The following is a 19,035-nucleotide window of genomic DNA, read 5'->3' as shown; positions in this document are numbered from 1 at the left end:
AACTTGTGTTACTTGTTCCGAAGTATGCTATTATATTGTTAAGAGCTAAACAAATGAAAGTAATTCTAAAACATTACAGAAATATTCTTGGTTAAAAGCATATGAAATGTCTATCTGCTGACAACAGTTTGGATCACAGAAGACATCTGTTTACAATATTGGAAAGGGTGTACCTAAATCAGTGGACTTCAACCTTTCTAGGTGAAGGACCCACCTTTATCCCCAACCTGCAACATCGGTCCCATCTCCCTCTCTCTGTCTCATCAAACTGTGGCAGTGCTGGTACAACTTGGCTTATTCAGTCACAACTAAACAGTGGCCTAGAGTACTGGAAAAGGATAGACTACAAGGACATTTTATAAGCTGTGAAATTCAGAGATACACAAAGCCTTAAGGTTTTTTGTTTTTTTTAGAGTATCTCACAGGTCTGCTAGCTGGATGACTATGCTCAAAATAATAGCTAAAGTGCGTCAAGTTGTTGCAACCATGCCAGGAATAAAGAGCTTTGTCATCATGCTGCAAAATGCTGCATATTTATAGTCTTTACACCATGCAGATATTCTGAAGAATCCATAAGCCAGTTAACAAAGTAAAAAGGAGGGATAGTCCTTGTACTTATTTCTTTCTTGCACATGAATCCAGGACAAACTTTTACACAGCATTTTTCATTAAGCTTTTGGATAAACATTAACTGCTGTATAGAAAGTATTATCCCTCAGTGTATTCAGTGCATGGGAAGACTTAGCCACTTCATCTACAAGCACTGAAATAATGTTGTGACATGATGGGAAAAGAACACACAGGCTTAAACACCTATAACAATTTCTTTTAGAACAATTAGCATTAGCAGCTCCTCTGAAGATTAATGCACTAAAGAATGAAGCACCAGAGCTCTCAAATCCTGAATCTCTTTATCAAAGGGCAATAGTTAATGTGAGTAAGCAAATGATATAAGAGTGTGTGAATGGACTGAATAAATGTCCACCCATTCAAAGATATGTAGTTGTCAAACAAACCTAGCATAGCAAAGTAATTTGGAAAATGTAATAGCACTCATTCAAGATAACAAAACCTTTCATATCTAGATTTCTCTCAACTTCTGTAAGAGAAGAATGAGATCCTATCTCAGATTAACTTTTTCAAGGCCTCAGCAACTGTTGTGATCACCGCACTGTTCAATACCTTGCATATACAACATCAGTGTAAATTTTAGATTGTCTGAAAATGTTAGACTTCTTGGAAATTTTCCTACCTCACATTATTAGTCAGCAGGATGCAAACAAGATCTTATTAGGCTTTGAAAAGTAAAAATTCAAGATAAAGACACCTACAAGGTTTAATGTGAAGACAAGTAAGCACAAGGCACATCTTATAGTGTGCTTGTGGCACACTTGTTTGATTGAAGTGACTGATGCATGGAGGTGGCATTGGGTCTTTCCTTTGGGCAGGCAGTTTAATGAGATAGTCTATTAGGCTCCTTTTAACTCTATAAATAATTAATACTGCAATCCTATACTCACTTACTTTGAAGTAAGTCCCACTGAACTCAGTGAGACTTACCTCTGAGTAGGCATGCACAGGATTGCACTTCTAAGTTTATTTAACATACATTGACACAAGTTTACGTCATGAGTCCCAATTCTGCAGAGGAACACACACTGCATTGCCATGGACAGCTACCGCTGAGTCAGCTACATGATTTATTGCTGACAGTTTGTCTAAATGTTAGATATTTATGTATTGCCACAGTCTCGCTGGGAATACTTTGCTTTGGGGTAGTCTTCCATGGGAGACCGACCAGGATTAACAATTTCACAGATTTTATTCATGAGAGAATGGAAAAGTAGTAAGTAACAAGCGAAGTTTGTTGGTGAGTGTAGTATTACTTATGGTAAGAACTTGTTTTTCTTTTTTTCTTTTTACACAGAAACTTTCACAAGAGGAGATCTCATCTCCTGTCTAGACCTATTCCTAACCTAAGGAATCCATGCTCTATCCTTGGCCCAGACACACTAAATTAGAGGTGAGCTGTTGAGGCCACATTTTTTTCATGTTAAGCATGCTGGCCCTTTTCTCTTTCTCTCTTTGCCACCCCACTTCTCTCTTTATTCAACACCTCTTTTCTCTCTTCCCCTCTATCTCTGCCTCCACACCCAGCAGGCTGCTGGAGAAGGGACACATCACTTCTGTAGATCACTGGCCATAGGCCACATGAAATTAAGTTGAGGGTCTCAGGTTGCTGGCCCCTGCAATAACTTTTAATTTACAAATCCCAACTGCTACTTCCCCAACATTGTGCCCTACAATAGACTCCCCTTCCCTCTTCCCTTATCATTCTATCCCCCAAGCATCTCCTTTCTCTCATCCAGTCATATTCTAGAACACTGTTCACCACAAGATGTATTTCAGTATGCAGAAAGCCATGCCATAGGAGCTATACTTTGAGGCAAACTGCTGTACATTCTCACCTGTATTCGCCAAATTTTTGTCAGCTCATCTAAAGATAACTTGCTGCCCAACAGCTCAATAATCCCCTTTATACGATCACAATATTGTGCTTGGTCTATGTTACCTAGCAGAAGAAACACAAAACACTGTGAGCTTAGTCAGGAGAAATGCTTTGATATGGCAGTAGCAAAACACAAATGCCTTTAAAAAACAATAAAGAGGTATAGCAACACGAAGAACTCAATTTCCTAACATTTTTTCCATCACATTCAGTATAGTCATATTCTGTTTTAACCCCATCTTTGGAAATAGTGTTCTAACATCAGTTGTCTTAAAACCTACTTAGATTATTATAACTAAATGTTCCTACGTTCTTCTGAAACCATCTATTATTGCTAAAATAGATCAGCAGTTCCCGTGTACAACCTACACGTGGGAATCTAACTATACTTCTCACATCTCTGTTATCAATTCTGACTTAGGGACCCAGCAAAGTTGACAAATGATCTACAATTTGTGCTTTGTTTTGCCAAAGCACAAGCATCCACTTGGCAAGGGAAATACAGTGAGTCTCAAGGCATTCTGAGTCAATTATATGGACTGTTTAGACCCTTTATTCCCTTGTATTGATTCCAAAGCTGTAGCTTTTCTCTTCTTGACTTTAGATGGAGAAGTATTTCCATTACAATTCCCAGGCAGCTAGTTAAAGTTAAATCTCTGATGTTCAAATTCATCCTGTCCCCTTAAAATCTTCACCTCTTTCTTCAGCTCATTCAATGGACAATGAAGACAGTTAATGTTTTTTAAAAAATGTACCTTCCTTCCAGACACACGTTTTAAAGATTTGTTATAAAATTTTGCCAAGAGTATCCACCTCAAAACAACACTTCATAAACACAATGGTTTCGATGAAACACTAAAGTATAGTTTAGCGTTACAAGAACAATCTCAGGGAGCCTTGGGCTCACATGGTTCTGCCACTCGGCAAACCCACAAAGAGGGGCTGGAAGTGTTCATTTCCATTTTAGATTAACCACAGCTTGCCATGCCATTGAAACTTGGACAAACAGTGGTTTAGTTGAAACAATCCAACTTCAAAAAGACCGTTTTTGCAAGGTGACTTGTTTTAACTAACCATAGTTATGACTAATCACATTTTAGGGTTCAGACAACACACTCAACTGTTGTGAATCTAAAGTGGAAGCTACTGATCTTCCTCGCAACTGTGCCAAAGGAGGAGAAGGGAAGGGAGTGTGCATGAGCCTCCTAAGAGAAAAGCTTGCAACGTCTGGGATTGTTCACCTTAGAAAAAAGGCGAGTAAAGGGAGACACTGTAGAAGAGCACAAAATTATGCAGGGTGTGGAAAAAGTGGATAGGGAGACATTTTCTCTCTCTCATATAACAGAAGCTGATTGGTGGAAGATTCAAGACAGACAAAAGGAAGTATTTCTTCACACAGGGCATAGTTAAACAATCGAATTTGCTACCACAGGATGTAGTGATGGCCACCAATTTTGGATGACTTTAGAAGGGGATTAGAGAAGTCATGTAGGCGAAGGCTTACAATGCCAATTAGTCATGATGGCTATATGCTACCTCTAATATCAGAGCCAGTATTTCTCTGTATACCACTTGGTAGGAACATGAGAGGGGGGACACTATTGCACTCATGTCCTCCTTGTGGGTTTCCCATCGCCAGCTGTGTGAACAGAACGTTGAACTATATGGACCCTTGATCTGATCCAGCATGGCTCTTCTTATGTTCTTATAAAGCTCATTATTGCATTATCCATTATGACTAAACACAGCCACAGTGTCAATTCTCTGAGTTTAAGATGTTCAGAAACAGAGGACAGAGTTGTTTTATATATACATACTTACCTTCTAATGCAATTGATAGGACAGAGTTTTCTACTAGCCAGTTTAATAATCGATCTGTATCTATTGCATTCTTAACTGATTTGGATACAGTGCTGTCTTCAATAAGTTTTGTTACCTAAAAATAAACAGACACTATCAGAGGCTTATGTAAAAGCCAGTGATGTGGGGTGGAAAATTTTCCACGTTTTTCCATGGAAAAAAATCCATTTAATAAGTTCATTAGTAACAATGAATGGATACCAATTGCAAATATAATATCAAGCAAACTTGGCAGTTTCAGAGCTGCAGGTGAGTGATTATCAGCATAACATGCACAGCTCTTTGGCTTGCTAAAATGTATTAGTGTCTCAACATTTTTCAATCACTTTGTTTTTTTCTTAACTTTAAACAATGAAAGGGAAGTACATGCTATTGGCTTTACATTTTTACAAGTATTCCAGTAAAAATGTCTCCATAATGACCTGGTCTGGACATCATGACAACCCATCGGTTTAAAACTGTTGGGCTGTTGGTGATGTGTTGCCTACAGTGTGCCTCCTCCTCCACTTTAGCCCACAACCCACAACAGCTCCTTTGTAGGCTGTGCAGCGTGACATGCAAACCTGGACTGCTAGGTAGTTTAGGTGCTAAACAATCCAGTGGTTAACCTATGGTTTGTTGTTGGGTTAACTGCTGGGTTGTTTAGCCCCTAAACAATCGAGCAGTCCAGGTTTGCACATCATGCTGCACAACCTACGAAGCAGCTGATTGTGGGTTGTGCTGTTAAGTGGAACAGGCAGGTGTGCTGCAGGCAGTACACTCATGTTCCCCCAACGTCCCACTGTTTTTTAAACCAATGGGTTGTCGTTACATGTGAACAGCCCTAATGTAACATTTCAATCATTAAGTGTGCTTTAATTTCCCCCTCAAATATTTCAGGTCAAGTAGTTGTGATGCATAGGGACAAATAAAATTAACACGACATACCTTTTTTAGCTTTATTTACTACATTCAAGTAAAATAAACATGCTAAATTAGATCACTCTCTATTATTATATTTATTTACATCCTGCCTTTTCCCCAATGCTGGGACTCAAGGTGGCTAGGATATCAGAACATTTTCTGGTGCAAACCGAAAATTTTCCAATGCAAAGTACCCCATGTAAATAAGCCTAATTTATTTTCTGATGCAAACTGAAAGTTTTCCAGTGCAAATTACCCTAATTTGTATAGGATTTCGGGTGTGTGTGTGTGTGAGGGGAACCCACATCACTAGTAATAGCCAGCAATAAAAGAAGAAATTCAATTAACCAAAACAAGACACCAACGTATCAACATTTCTAATCCTTATAACTCTGAAGGTTGAAAATAGTAAGTACTTGAAGGTTCGGGGAATATGCAAAAATACATCTCATTTTCCATTATAGGGAGAAAAACATCTAGAGCAATGACCACCTTTATAACTTCCCTAAATATATATATAAAATTTAATCTATACAAATGTATAAATGTTAATAATGAATAAATATCACTTGCTAGTGCACTTCAAATATAATTATAGCAATGGCCAGAACAGAAGGTTATGCTAGTGGAAAAAGTACAAGAGGTGACATTCTTGTGGTAGTGCTTGTGCAATCGACAGCAGAACAACTAGCACAAGCAACACCTAGCTTAATGAAGTCACACCAAGTTGCACAACAGTTTGCATAAGCTGAATCAGGGTATTGGATATGACACTTATGCAGGTGTGAAAACAGAATTTTTGGAAGCAGAATGGCTACTTCACCGGATACAACTCATGGACACGATTCTTCGTATGACTTGGTTTACACACCACAGCAGCAAAATGTGGGTTAATTAACCCACAATTTTCAGGTATGCGCACAGCATGCGAGCCTATTCCAGTTTGAGTAAACAACCTATGAACACCCCGTCTGTAGGTTCTTAGTGTAAGCCCGAACCTGGACACTCTGGGTTGTTTATGGGTTAAACAACCCAGAGGTAACCTAACAACAAATTGTGGGTTAATTAATCCATGATTTGCCATTATGTGCAAACTGGGTCTCTATCTGATAGCTTTGTGACCAAAATCTAACTCAAATTACCACTCTGCCACTAAGCTGAATATGATCTAGAGCTTCTCTTTTAATATTAGAGTTTTAACAATGGTGAGCAATACCAATATTTCCCTACTGTAAGTAGCAACCTAATCATATTTATTTTGGAAATTTTGGCACAATGAACTTACTTCCTTGAGAGAGTTCATTTTTGCACTGAAGTGTGGTGATTTCAACATACGCAATAGGATGTCTAATCGCAGGTCATCCACTACTGTTACCAAGTCAGGTTGGAAACGCATACAAAGTAGCTTGATGGCAGACAAGAGTTCGGGGATACTGACCAGCCTCTGTGAAAGATAAGAATTATTAATACTCTGTAGGTAGCAGTAATGAATTCCAACAGGGAAGACGCACATAAGCTGGTGCAGCCCTGATCTTTGAAACTATATGACTGACTCCCAGGTAAATCCATATAGGATTGCAGCACAGTTACTTCAAAGTCAGTTCCACTGAAAGTAGCACAGGATTGGGGTAAAGCTTGCATTATATTTTGTATCAAGTATGAATAGCTTTTAGGATATTACACATAAGCATGAACATACCTAGCACTTTAAAAATTCTGTAATTTTACTGCCAGTCTAGGCAAAATAAATGACAATGACAACTCCGTATTTGTGGACATACATAATGAGAAATAAGAATTCTCACCTTTGTGAACATACATGAGAAATAAAGTCATCTCACTTTTTAAAATATCAGACTAGCAAACAATTTTTTGAAAGCCATAACTATAAAAAACATGAACCTGCCAGAAGAATGGAGATTTGCACCTTTGTGAATATACAATTAATCAGTAAAAAAAAATAAAACAATGTATTAGACACACTGTAACTTATTGCCAATAATGGCAAAGTCTCCTTAACATTAAACATTTGCTGAGTTTCAACACAACCACTTCACCAGGCATTAGTTAAGTAAATATATCACTAGTGTGGGAGCAACAGAATTAGCCACAGAAATGTCAGTGGTACACTTTGATAATTGTACTGCAAGTTCTTGGTTGTATTTAGGAAATCAAGTTTTACCTTGTCTTTCAGGTCCTTCTCCTCAACGTTCTGCACATATTTAATCATATTATGGATTACTGGATCCAGCATGGGCTATAAAACAAACAAAAATAGACATTCTATATGTTAAAGACAACACTGTATTTTCCAGTACAATGGATTTCCCATACAGTGGATTGCTTTCATCCTTGCACCCCTTCTGAAAGTCAGCAAACTTTCCTGAGTGAGATTCAATATGGCATGAACGACTGCAATAAGAAAGCAAAAATCAGCCACCCATCCCCCATGAATAAAAGAACTTTCAACTCACACATGGAACTGTTGGGATTTCAGTCTTATGCTAGTAATACATATGATGTACAACAAAAACAGATGCAAGCCCATTTGTTGTGAGGCTATCTGGAGACAAAACAATTTAAGGTATATTTGTAATGGGTGGTATTCAGAGGCTGCTTGAGTGGAAAGCTGCTAATGCAACAAAGCAACCCCCCTGCCCCCGTTAGAACCCAGAAAGGCATCTCCAGAGGGCTAGAAAGCCATGGGGGGAGGGGGATCACTTCTACCCAATTTTGTGCAACTCCCCCTGCCCCCGAAGCCCTGTCAACAAAACCCACACTGTTCGGGAAGGCCATCAAGAGATGTTTTTCAGGGGTGGGGGGGGGGCGGAGTTGTGTAAGCAGGCTTTTGCTCATGCAACCTTTTGATACTACCCAATCTATGTCATAATGGTGTCTATCAGATTACCTTAAGTTATCTCCATGCAAACCAGGCGGTGATATTTCTGTTAAACATAACAATTTTTAATATGAATAGAACTAGTTTGACAGAAATCCCTATTTGAAGTAAGTAATTTTTTTAAAAAGTCAGACCAAATGATTACATTTATCTGTCCTAAAATAATTTATAAGAAAGAGAGAAGTACATTACCTGTACTACTGAGGAGTTGAGATATTCTGCACAAACCCCCAAAGGCTGAACCAATGAAGAGACTGCCTAGTAGAAAGAGGAGGTATTTAAGAACACATAGGACAGACCTGAGGCAGGCAGCACATAAAAACTGCCCAGACTGGACTCTGGCATGTGACAAACATGCTAGAGGAGAATGGCATCTGCTAAAAGGAACTAATCAGCTAACAGACAAGCAAGGCCAATATAATCTCAATTGACCACCGAAGCAGCAGATATACTCACAGGTAATGCAAATGAACAGGGCTTTTCACACTGCCAATTGAGAGTTGCACATACAGTTAAAGCAATGCCATGTTTAGAAATGGTATTTGTTTCACTTAGCGCATTTCATGATGCATACCTTACTTCAGCTCCACAACAGGAAGCTCAGAAGTACTCGACTACAGCAGGCCACTGTGAAAGTTTAATAAAACGGAGAACAATTTTAACTTACCCCAAGTTCAATATCTTCTGAATGAAGTTTAGACTGAATTGCAGAAAATCCACCTAATTCTGCAAACTAAACCAAGACAAAGTTGTCAGAAGGTAAAAAAAAAACAAACTTTAGATATACAGGCATATAGCACAGTAAAACATTTCAACAATGAACTATATAACTACAAAACAGTCTGACATGCCTCAGAAAGGGGAATGAATAAGTGAGCATTTCCTTCATGTTCTACATCTATGGGAATATAGGTCTAGGGATTTTAGTATTTCAGTAACAAAGGGGAAAGTTAAAACAACCCATGTAACATAAGAAAAAGCAAATGCTGCTCCAGTACATTGCTTTCTCCTTTAAAGCCTCACCCCCGCCACCCCCGGAAATTATGCCCTACATTGAGAAACCTCAGGCACATCCCAAATAACATTTTATAATATGAATTTTTGCATATATGCACATGAACACACACACACACACACACTTACTTTTCGCGTATTCTGAGCACAGATTTGGTGGACCTGGCACAGAACTCTAGGCGCTTTCCCAAATCTAGTTACAAAGCTTACTTACTTTGCTGCCAAGATCATTCACTTCTCCCATCGCTCAAATGATTCTCCTCCTCAAATCCCTCATTTGCTTCCCATCCCCTTCTGTATCCAGCACAAATAATCCATTGGCCTATTCTGCCTACATGTTATATGCCTACAAACCTATTTCATTTCCCTGCAAGGCCTTTGTCTAACCCCTTAATCCTCATTCCAAATTTAAATTCATCTTAAATATGCGTAACTACATTTGTTCACATTCACCCTTCTAACCCTCTATCCTCCCTTGTTTACTCTAGATTGTAAGCTCCTTCAGGTAAGGGACCTTTAACAAAGATTAAAGTCTGTAAAATGTCACATATATACAAATGGCTCAGAATAAGTAATCAATAATATCTTTACGTTGACTTACCCTATTTACCAAGTCCACTAGCCATCCATGAGGTTCCTAGACAAAGGAGTTAACAAATTAGTAACACATTTTTAAGGTAATTTTGTAAAATACTGGTATTGTAATTGTGTATTTCATTTAGGGCTTCAGATTACTTCATACACTAAGTGGTCACTGCAAATACAAAAGATGTATTCCTTCCCAGTAACTGTTGAGAAAGGGCACCTAAACAGTCTGGATATTCTCATTAGCACTAACTACTTACCAAGATTCCTCAATGTAAATTATGTGTTATGGCAACAGTAGGTTGCTGACTCAGAAGGAACTGTAACATAGTGACTCTTGCTCTGAAATTCAGAAGCAGTACTTGAGCATGAACAAATCCAAGGCTGTGAAAGTGTCTGAAAGTCTGATGACTGAAACTTAATTTAGCTAGACAAAATGCAAAGGAAATTGCATCGTTTCCTCTATGCAGATCTAAAGAGAATGAAGCTTATCAAGTTCATATGATAACTGAAACCGAGGACTTCTTAGGATGGCATTGCTGCAATGTCGTTGCCCTAAGACTTTGCTGTGAACACTTGGTCTTTGGTGATAATTAATGAATGCTTATTATAGCCAAGCTAGCAGAAATAATAGTACACCAAAAGCTGCCACCATGAGAAAGAATGAAAGCTCTGTTAGATATCCTAAATAGAAAAAATGACTATGTTTATTTCAGGTGACACACATAATACAGCCTGTTAAATGTAACAAAATTATATATTACTTCTCGAAAGAAGCATATACATACTTACCTTCTGGAAAGTAGAAATGGGTGAAACAGCATACATATTTCCTTCCCCAAATATTTCTGCCCAGTTCCTTTGGCACACTTTCATTCGGTTCTTGAAATGGTACTCATTGTCAGGATTAAGGGCCTACAGCAAAAAAAGAATGCAACAACAAAAAACACAGTTAGGGTTAGACCTGGACCAGCTCATGACCAAATCATGCTCATCGTTTGAAAATGTTCATGCTACTAAATATTACTCCAAAAAGAACAAGGAAATGTTAGTGCCTCTGAACAGGACTAATTTGGTTTCCCTCCCCAAGACAGTAAAAACTTCCTAGGTGATCATCACACAATCCTCAGAAAGGAAGCAAACTAAAATTTCACTAACAGAAAGTAAATTGTAGCACCTTGTATTAACACAGAGTGAAATATTAGGAAGCTGTACATTTTATAGCTTCAATCCCATTCACTTCATTTTGGAAGCTATGGCTCATGGTTGAACATACAACTTAAAATATACAGTATGTTGTAAAGGAAGACCAAGTTAACAACATAATGTAAGAAGAGCCATGTGGGAATAGACCAAGGGTCTATCTACTCCAGCATTTTGTTCACACAGCAGCCAACCAGCTGTCTGTGGGAAACCCATTAGAAGGACATGGGTGCAATAGCATCCTCCTGCTCATGTTTCCCAGCAAGTGGTATACAGAGGTAAGTTACAAAGCAGTGACTGGAGGCTGGTTTGGGATGGATGAGGGTGAACAAGCTGAAACTTAGTCCAGACAAGACGGAGGTATTGTGGGTTGAGAAACCAACTACTTTAGATGGAGGTTTATTACTGGTCTTAGATGGGGTTGCACTCCTCCTGAAAGACTAAGTGCGCAGTCTGGGAACCCTCCTGGACTCTGAGCTAAATGGGGAAGCCCAGGTGGCTGTGGTGTCCAGGAGTGCTTTTTACCAGCTTAAGCTGGTACGCCAACTGCGGCCCCATCTGGAGAGGACGGACCTTGCCTCAGTTATCCATGCACAAGTCAAGTCCAGGCTGGACTACTGTAATATGCTATATGTGGGGCTGCCTTTGAAGATGGTTCAGAAACTCCAGCTTGTGTAAAATGTGGCCGCCTGAGTATTGATGGGGGCAAGGTGATTCGATCACAACACGCCTACACTGCACCAGCAGCACTGGTTACCGGTGTATTTCTGAGCCCAATTCAAAGTCCTGGTTTTGACCTTTAAAGCCTTAAACGGTTTGGGACTAAGGTACTTGAAGGACTGCCTTCACCCATATCAGCCTGCCCGCACTTTAAGATCAGAAAGAGAGGCCCTTCTCATTTGCCCACCCGTAAGAGCAGTCAGGTGGGTAATCACACGTGAGAGGGCCTCCTCTGCAGTGGCCCCACTCCTTTGGAACAAGCTGCCACTGGAGGTCTGCCATGGTCCGTCATTGCAGACTTTTAAGAAGGCCTTGAAAACATATTATTTTACCTTGGCCTTCTCTTGATATGACTGCTATTGTTGCTGTTACTGCTGTTAACATTGTTGCTGGTTTTACTGTTGGCTTTTATTGTTGTTTTTAGGTTTTTATCATTTTTAATATTTTAACTGTTTTTATGTATTTTATTGCTGTAAGCCACCTTGGGAGGGCTTCTGCCCTGAAAAGTGGCCAAGAAATATTTTAAATAAATACAAATAAATAAAATAAATGTATGAACACACTGACTCAGACATCTTGCCAAACAATGGATTATACTAACTGTAGTTAGAACCCAGATGATGGATTGAACTTCCAAATGTATAGGCAAGCTATGGTTTAGAGCAGCTTGCCTGATTTTATTTGTCTTGAGTTTGTAGATCTCTGGAAATGGAGCAACAGCCATAATTGTGGTTTGTCAATTTAGACATCATGGCAAACCAGAGTTAGCACAAGCACAACCACAGTCAGCACAAGTTATGATTCGCACCCACTTTAAGCCATGGTTTCCAGTTCTGGTTTACTGGCTGTCATATTTTCAATTCAGTCATCACACTAAACCACAGTTAAAAGTTTCCTTAATTGTGGTTTGGTATCATGTCTCAACTGAGTCTTTATGTAGAAGGGATGGAGCCAAGAGATTCCATTTAAAAGGATGTGCATTTAAGATAAACAGATACTGAGTTCCAAGACTTTTACAATGAACAGCCTCAAGGAGATCAAGTAGTTACAATACCATTGTAAGTACAGCCAGAAGACCAACAGGAATAGGATCTTGCTTTACTCTCTCGGCAGCTAGATCTACTAGTAGCATCAACATGTTGTATATTCCCTCATGGATTTCAGTACCCCATTTGTGAACAGCACTTGATGTCAACAGCTGTAAAAGGAGCACAGTATATATGTTAAAATGCTGACATGGATCTACAGAAAGCATAACTTTTTGCTAGCCTTAAGCACTGAAATATATTTAGAGCTTCCTACTCAGCAGCAGTTTACTTTTGAAGCAATATCTGAAACATGTTAAGAGCAGCTAACAACTGTCTATGGCGTTTCTGCTTCTTCATTTTAGGAAGATACCATTTTTAGCCATGTTCAGAGAAAGCAAAATCTTAAATGCCAAGGCTAGAGGAGATATGGGCAGCTTTTCTAATGGCCAGAAGAATACCTTCATTCTCATCTCAACTTCTAGTACCCTTGTCCTTATTCCTATAAACTTTACTCAATGTCCATTCCCCCTCACCCCAGTCATCCACTATCCCAATAATTAATGACCAATTTTGCAAAACACAAAATCTCTGCAAATATGAAAAATGCAGAAGTGGAAATACAGTTCTTATTCTGCAAATCTGAAGCTTTAGTAATCGTCTGTTACTTGCTCCACTCCCCCAGAGTGAAGTGTTTGGATATTCACTTCTATCCAAATACTCAACTGATCTTACTTGCTAAAATATCCAAGACAACTGTCAGAATGAAGCAAACCACCATTTTGGGCTGGTTCATGCACAGCAAATCGGTTAATTAACCCACAATTTGCTGTCCATGACTAGGGGAGAGTAGGCATGCTGCTGCAGCGTGTCAGCCACTTCTGCTTTTAATCAACTTATGATCAGCTGGGTAGTGAGTTGTTGAGTGTGACATGAGAACCAGGAGCACTGGATTGCTTAAGAGCTAAACACAGTGGTTAGCCCATGGTTTGTTGTTGGGCTAATTGCTGGGTTGTTTAACCCCTAAACAACCCAGCGCTCCAGGTTCGCAAATCAAACTCACAACCTATGACCAGCCCGATTGTAGGTTGTTGACTAAAAGTGCAAGTGAGCAGTGTGCGGAAGTGAGCACACTTGCTCACTCCCTCCCACTCGTGCACAGCAAATTATGGGTTAATTAACCCATGATTTGCTGTTACGTGCGAGCCGGGTCTTTGAGTCAGATACCAGTCCCTATCCACCACAGTTTACCCTGCAGTTTCATCTTGCACCTACCTTTTTAAAAGCTTCAGGCATACATCTATCCATAAATCTTCTGCAGTTTTCATCAGAATCCGAAAGTCCTTATTTAAGGGGGGGGGGAGGGGGAAAGAAAATAGTTAAGATCCTGCAAAGTTTTGCAACCAATGGACTGAAACTCGTAGGACCAGCCAAACCAGCCCTATTTGTCAGATCTTTTGTTGGGTCACACTGCCACCATTTCTGCATACCGATTCCGCATATCAAAGAAGTAACATTTTAATAAAGAGAGATGAATGACAAAGATAGTATATTTCTAAAAGTCAACACAGAAGCAACACTACTTTCTAAATTTCCATGGACCTGTTCTATGACACAACAGCTGCCATTTTGAACATGCATAATGGCAGTTACCATAGATTGTTGTGTCATGTGAACCCAGGTGGCAGGGTTTTAGGGTGATCTGAGGGTTGTCTAACCCTCAAATAGCTCCTCCCACCTGGGTTTGCACGACCCAGCAAGCTGGTGCCCATGAGAGCCATGAAAAAATGGCACCATCCGACAGTCACCACATGTAAATTAAGCCATGGTGGCTGTCGTATCATGAGAACCAGATCCATATATATTAAGTTCAAAGGGAAGGGGTGAGTTGCTGCTGACAAATGCCAGGATCCAGAGAACCATAAGTGTGGGGAACTTTAGATGCATTCTTTTTTGGATTGAAGGATTTTCAAAAGTAGCTTGCAATATGGCATTGCAGCCTGTTATTTGAAGAAGTATCGGAAATTCCATGAGGGTGATGCACACCCCTTGCATGAATCAAACAGCTCGCTGGAGCCCAGCTAAAGGCTGCAGGTAGAGTTTATCAGATGACACAGTATAGCAGTAAGGCACAGAGATAAGAAAAGGTGAGCAGAGTAAGATGTTTACTGGTAAGTGAGGTAGAAGCTCACTGGAATAGTATCAGGTGATATGAATGTCTCTTCAACTTGCAGAGATGAGGAAAAAGATGCCTGGGTAAAAACTAAGGGCTGAACAGAGTCTGGTGGAGCTATGATTTAAGAAAAGCCATGGTTCAGAAAATCACGACACCACAAGTTTTTTGCCTAGGGGATCATGGCATAAAGAACACACTATAAGCCGCCTTGGGTGCCATTTTTCTTGGTAGAAAGGTGGCGTACAAATCAAATAAATAAATAATAACTAATTATAACCCAGAAGGGTACAAGTGTGGGACAGTGTAGACTACCTATATTTGGTCTTGGCAGTGATACACAACCACACTCTAAAAAAAAGATGGTGCACTAAGCCAGCACCCACAAAAACTGCTTTTCAAATGGAAACCAAATCCACAGCATGTAAAATCAGATGAAAGAGCAAATATATGTGTGTGCAGGCAGGCAGTTTGCATACTTATTTATAAGGCTTCTTGTTGTAATTCAATGCAGACAGCTGTATGACAACATATCCTGACATTTTTCCAGTTTGCCATGAGGGACAAATACTGCCCAAACAAGAGGGAGCTTAACATATAAATAATGGAGACAGGCTAAACAGCATACTTTTGCACTGTGCTTCAGAAAAAACAGCTGCACTGCTCCCATACCACTTTAAGAAAAATGATTCTCAAACTATTATTTATTTGTACCCTGCCTTTCTATCAAAAAATGGCACTAAAGCTGGCTTTTCACTTATGTTCCCTTTTAAACTTATTCCACATTGGTTAGGAAATTTTAAAAAGGCTGTCTCACAATAATTTGTATTTGCTCTGATGTAATAATAAAGGAAAGTACCTCTGTGTATGTGAAATTTCTTTTCCCTGTCACTTAACAACTGCAGCCTATGGCAACATGCACTTAATTAAGAATGTGGGTGTGCACATGTGTGCAGTAGGGGTGGGGGAGATTTCAGGGCAGACATGGTTCTATACAGGACTGAACCTCAGCAAAGCCACACTTCTCTTGGCAGCATTCTGTATGGCTGGCACAATATGCATTCTCTGCCAAACACTTCCACTCCTATCAGCCTTCAGCAAACTAAAGAAAAGAAAGATGCCTGACAACTTTCTTCTCTTGTGATGTAATGAAGGAAACTGACTCCAGGCATGTGGAGTGAACCTGTCCCTCACCCTTAAGTATTTGCAGATTGCCTCCATACACATTCAGTTAAGGGCAGCAGGGAGGGGAGAGAAGGATTACAGGACGATTGGCATGGTTCTCATGCAGGCATGAACCCAGCACCACTCTTTTGAAAGCACAGATCACACATCCCTTACCAGCATTCTATACAGATAGAGCAGGGCATCTACTACTCCCTGGCGCAAAACATCCCATTATGTTGCTTATCCCTTACCATATACAAGTGCTCTGGAAGATAGGAACCTGCCTTATATCAAGTTAGATCACAGGTCCATCCACTATTGCCTACCCTGACTGGCGGTGACTCTCCAGAGTTCAGACAGAATTCTTCCCCTCCACTACCTGGGACCTTCTGTATGCAATGCATGTGTTCTACCCGACTGAGCTATGGCCCTTTCCCTGCACAGAAATGCCATTCTTCCTCCTCCCCATTTTTAACTTTCAACATCAACAAAATCCCAGAAATGTTCAGGGAGGCCCCATACCTGACAGTCAATTGGATTTCCAAGACTTCACTGGAGGATGAAGTTACAGGGCAGTTGCAGTGAAGTAAGATTCCTAGGTGAGGATTTACATTCCTAGGGATGGGTCCAGGATCTGCCTTCCATGAATGGACAGGCTCCGTTCACAGAAGGTGCTTCTGCTCAATTTTCAGGGATCCAGCTCTTCTTCCCAAATTACAGCCTACCCCATTCAACAGGCTCCCCCAACCTTCTGTGTAGCATTTCTGGGGGCTGAAAGTGTTCCCATGGGGAGGAGGGGGAGTGTGCAGGGAAATCTGCTTTAGCCAGCCCAACTGTACACACCTAAATATAGATTCAACCCCCAGAATTTGAGGAAGAGGAAGGCGTGTGCAGGCACACATGCACAGGCCACAGATAGGCAGTGAAGCTACTGGAAATGGCTGTAAGCAGCCTTCACCATGCTGTTTCTGCCTGTTCCATTCATATCCCTGCCTGTCTTTGCAAAGACAATGAAAAGGTTGGCTACGCTGATATGGAGACAGTTAATGGGTCCATTAGTCTCCCTTTTCTTGAGCCAGGCAGAAATAACTAGGAAATAATTCTTAGGTACTCCACAGTTTGAGAAATGTCTGTTTCCTTAATAAGGAAACAAAGCAGAAACCGATTCTCTCCTGCCCCAATTTAACCATGCCAAGTTATTAGTTTTTGGTTCATCCAAACTCTTCCAAAGGTGCAATATTTTCAAGGAATGTTGCAACCAGTGTTTCTGCCATGTACTGTATACACTGCAATTATATCTCAAGCATTTCCATATCAAATACTACTATTAGTCTTGTTCTCAATTACAAACTCTTGTTTTTGCTGCAACGGACTAACACTGCTGATTCTAAGCAGCATTTAATTCAAAAATGATTCCCCTGGCCCCACCGGTTATTAAAATGTGAAAGCATCATTGAAAAATGCACAGCACTCTAACAAAGTCATGAGATCCAAATTACTGCTCACAAGAAAAGGATTTTTAAATAAAAAAATCTGCAAGCCACATGTAAAATGGAAACAAGAACCCAATAACTATATTAGTTAAGGCAGTTTTAACCCTATTCTACTAACAATGTGTCACGTTAACAACATCATTAATGTTAGCAGAAAAACAGCCAACAATTTTATGCCTCTATTTAAAACATTTTTGGCAACTTACCCAGCCTTGCAAGATAAGTGGATGCAATTAAACACTTGCCAAGAGACTCTTCTCGCTTATATGGGATGGACCAATGATCTGTTAATACTCTGCTCTCCAGTTCATAAAGATTGGTTGTAGGAAACTCAATACCTTCTCCAGAGCAGTTCCCATTTTCATCATTTTTCTATTGAGAGAAAAGCTACATATGAAGCCACCCTTAGCTGTTTTAGTTATTTGCTGTTAAAAAAAAAGGCAATAAGTCAGATCCATACTTGAATAACAGATATTCCAAATACAAAGCGGCTCCCAAACAGGAACTCCGTTTCTTAAGTCAGACCCTGTAGCCAACTTGCTCTCTCTTCCTATCATTTCCACACACAGCAGAAAAATGAGAGAGTGCCAGAAAACAGGGAGGACTGATTGTGAATCTAGTACTATGACATATATGTACAGTTGTAGGGCAGATGAACTACCATCATTATTGACACAAGATTTTCAATGATCACAGAATCAAAACGCTAGAAAGGACCTAAGGGACATTTTCTTGTGTAAGCTGTCTTGGAGTGGCTTTTGCCCTTAAGAGCAGCCTAGAATTTTTTTTAATAAACAAAAATAATCCAAGGCCTTGCAAATCAGGATGAAATCACCAATACAGTGCAACCTATGATAGCGATATGATAGCGTTCCCCAAGTCAACAGCTAGAGCAGGGGTAAGCAACCTTCTACTCTCCAGATGCTTTAGACTGTAACTCCCAGAATCTCTGACCACCGACTGGGATTGATATAGGAGTTGTAGCCCAAGACATTTGAAGGGCACCAACTTGCCTACCCGTGGGCAGCGCTGTAAAAACAATATGAAGAAGCAGTTGCCCACTCACTGATCTGGTTAATTCATACAGTCCCAGTATCCACCAGTCAGCCACTATAACCGCATTCTATATTTTCACCATGCAACAATAATGTAGCTTCTCCTGTGGCATCCCACCTCCACCTTGTGGCAAAGGGAGAGATGGAACAGGCAGCAGCCATAATTCTGCATTACAGTGGATGTGAGCACACTGTGCCTTGTTTCTCCATTTGCTGGACTACTCACCCTTAAAGACAGAAAGCCAAAAACAGAGTACTACAGAGGCTAAGCCAGTCCGAAGTCACAATATGTAATGGAAGCACATATATACGGTAGCACAGGGGTAAGCAACATGGCGCCTGTGGGCACTAATGCCCTCCAGACACCTTTCTTGGCACCCTCAAAAATGCCATACACTGCCCACTTTAAAACACCCACCTACACCCACA

The 19,035-nt window shown here is 40.1% G+C and overlaps 1 protein-coding gene across 3 annotated transcripts in view; it reads right to left on the bottom strand.

Moving 5' to 3' along the window:
* The window catches only part of USP24 (ubiquitin specific peptidase 24), a 99,344-nt gene that overhangs the window by 67,811 nt on the left and 12,498 nt on the right, over window positions 1-19,035 (bottom strand). For 2 of the 3 annotated variants that reach the window (XR_014790534.1, XM_084852403.1), the window contains exons 2-12: window positions 17,758-17,923; window positions 13,994-14,061; window positions 12,748-12,891; window positions 10,563-10,685; window positions 9,787-9,822; window positions 8,839-8,904; window positions 8,364-8,429; window positions 7,455-7,529; window positions 6,558-6,716; window positions 4,331-4,445; window positions 2,469-2,572 (exon numbers count right to left, since the gene is read on the bottom strand). Coding sequence is in view for 1 of the 3 variants with exons in the window: in XM_084852403.1 (XP_084708529.1) it covers window positions 2,469-2,572; window positions 4,331-4,445; window positions 6,558-6,716; window positions 7,455-7,529; window positions 8,364-8,429; window positions 8,839-8,904; window positions 9,787-9,822; window positions 10,563-10,685; window positions 12,748-12,891; window positions 13,994-14,061; window positions 17,758-17,923 (1,122 nt within the window). In the remaining 2 variants the exon portion in view is untranslated. Of the gene's footprint in view, window positions 1-2,468; window positions 2,573-4,330; window positions 4,446-6,557; window positions 6,717-7,454; window positions 7,530-8,363; window positions 8,430-8,838; window positions 8,905-9,786; window positions 9,823-10,562; window positions 10,686-12,747; window positions 12,892-13,993; window positions 14,062-17,757; window positions 17,924-19,035 lie in introns of those variants that run through there. The other variant, XM_084852404.1, reaches the window with a different exon arrangement.

This window comes from Heloderma suspectum, chromosome 4 (genome assembly GCF_057233095.1).
Source record: "Heloderma suspectum isolate Gila_16-S chromosome 4, 16-S_ref, whole genome shotgun sequence".
NCBI classification, from domain to species: Eukaryota; Metazoa; Chordata; class Lepidosauria; order Squamata; family Helodermatidae; genus Heloderma; species Heloderma suspectum.
Note: the sequence above shows the minus strand (reverse complement) of the source record. Positions and strands in the feature narration are given on the sequence as shown.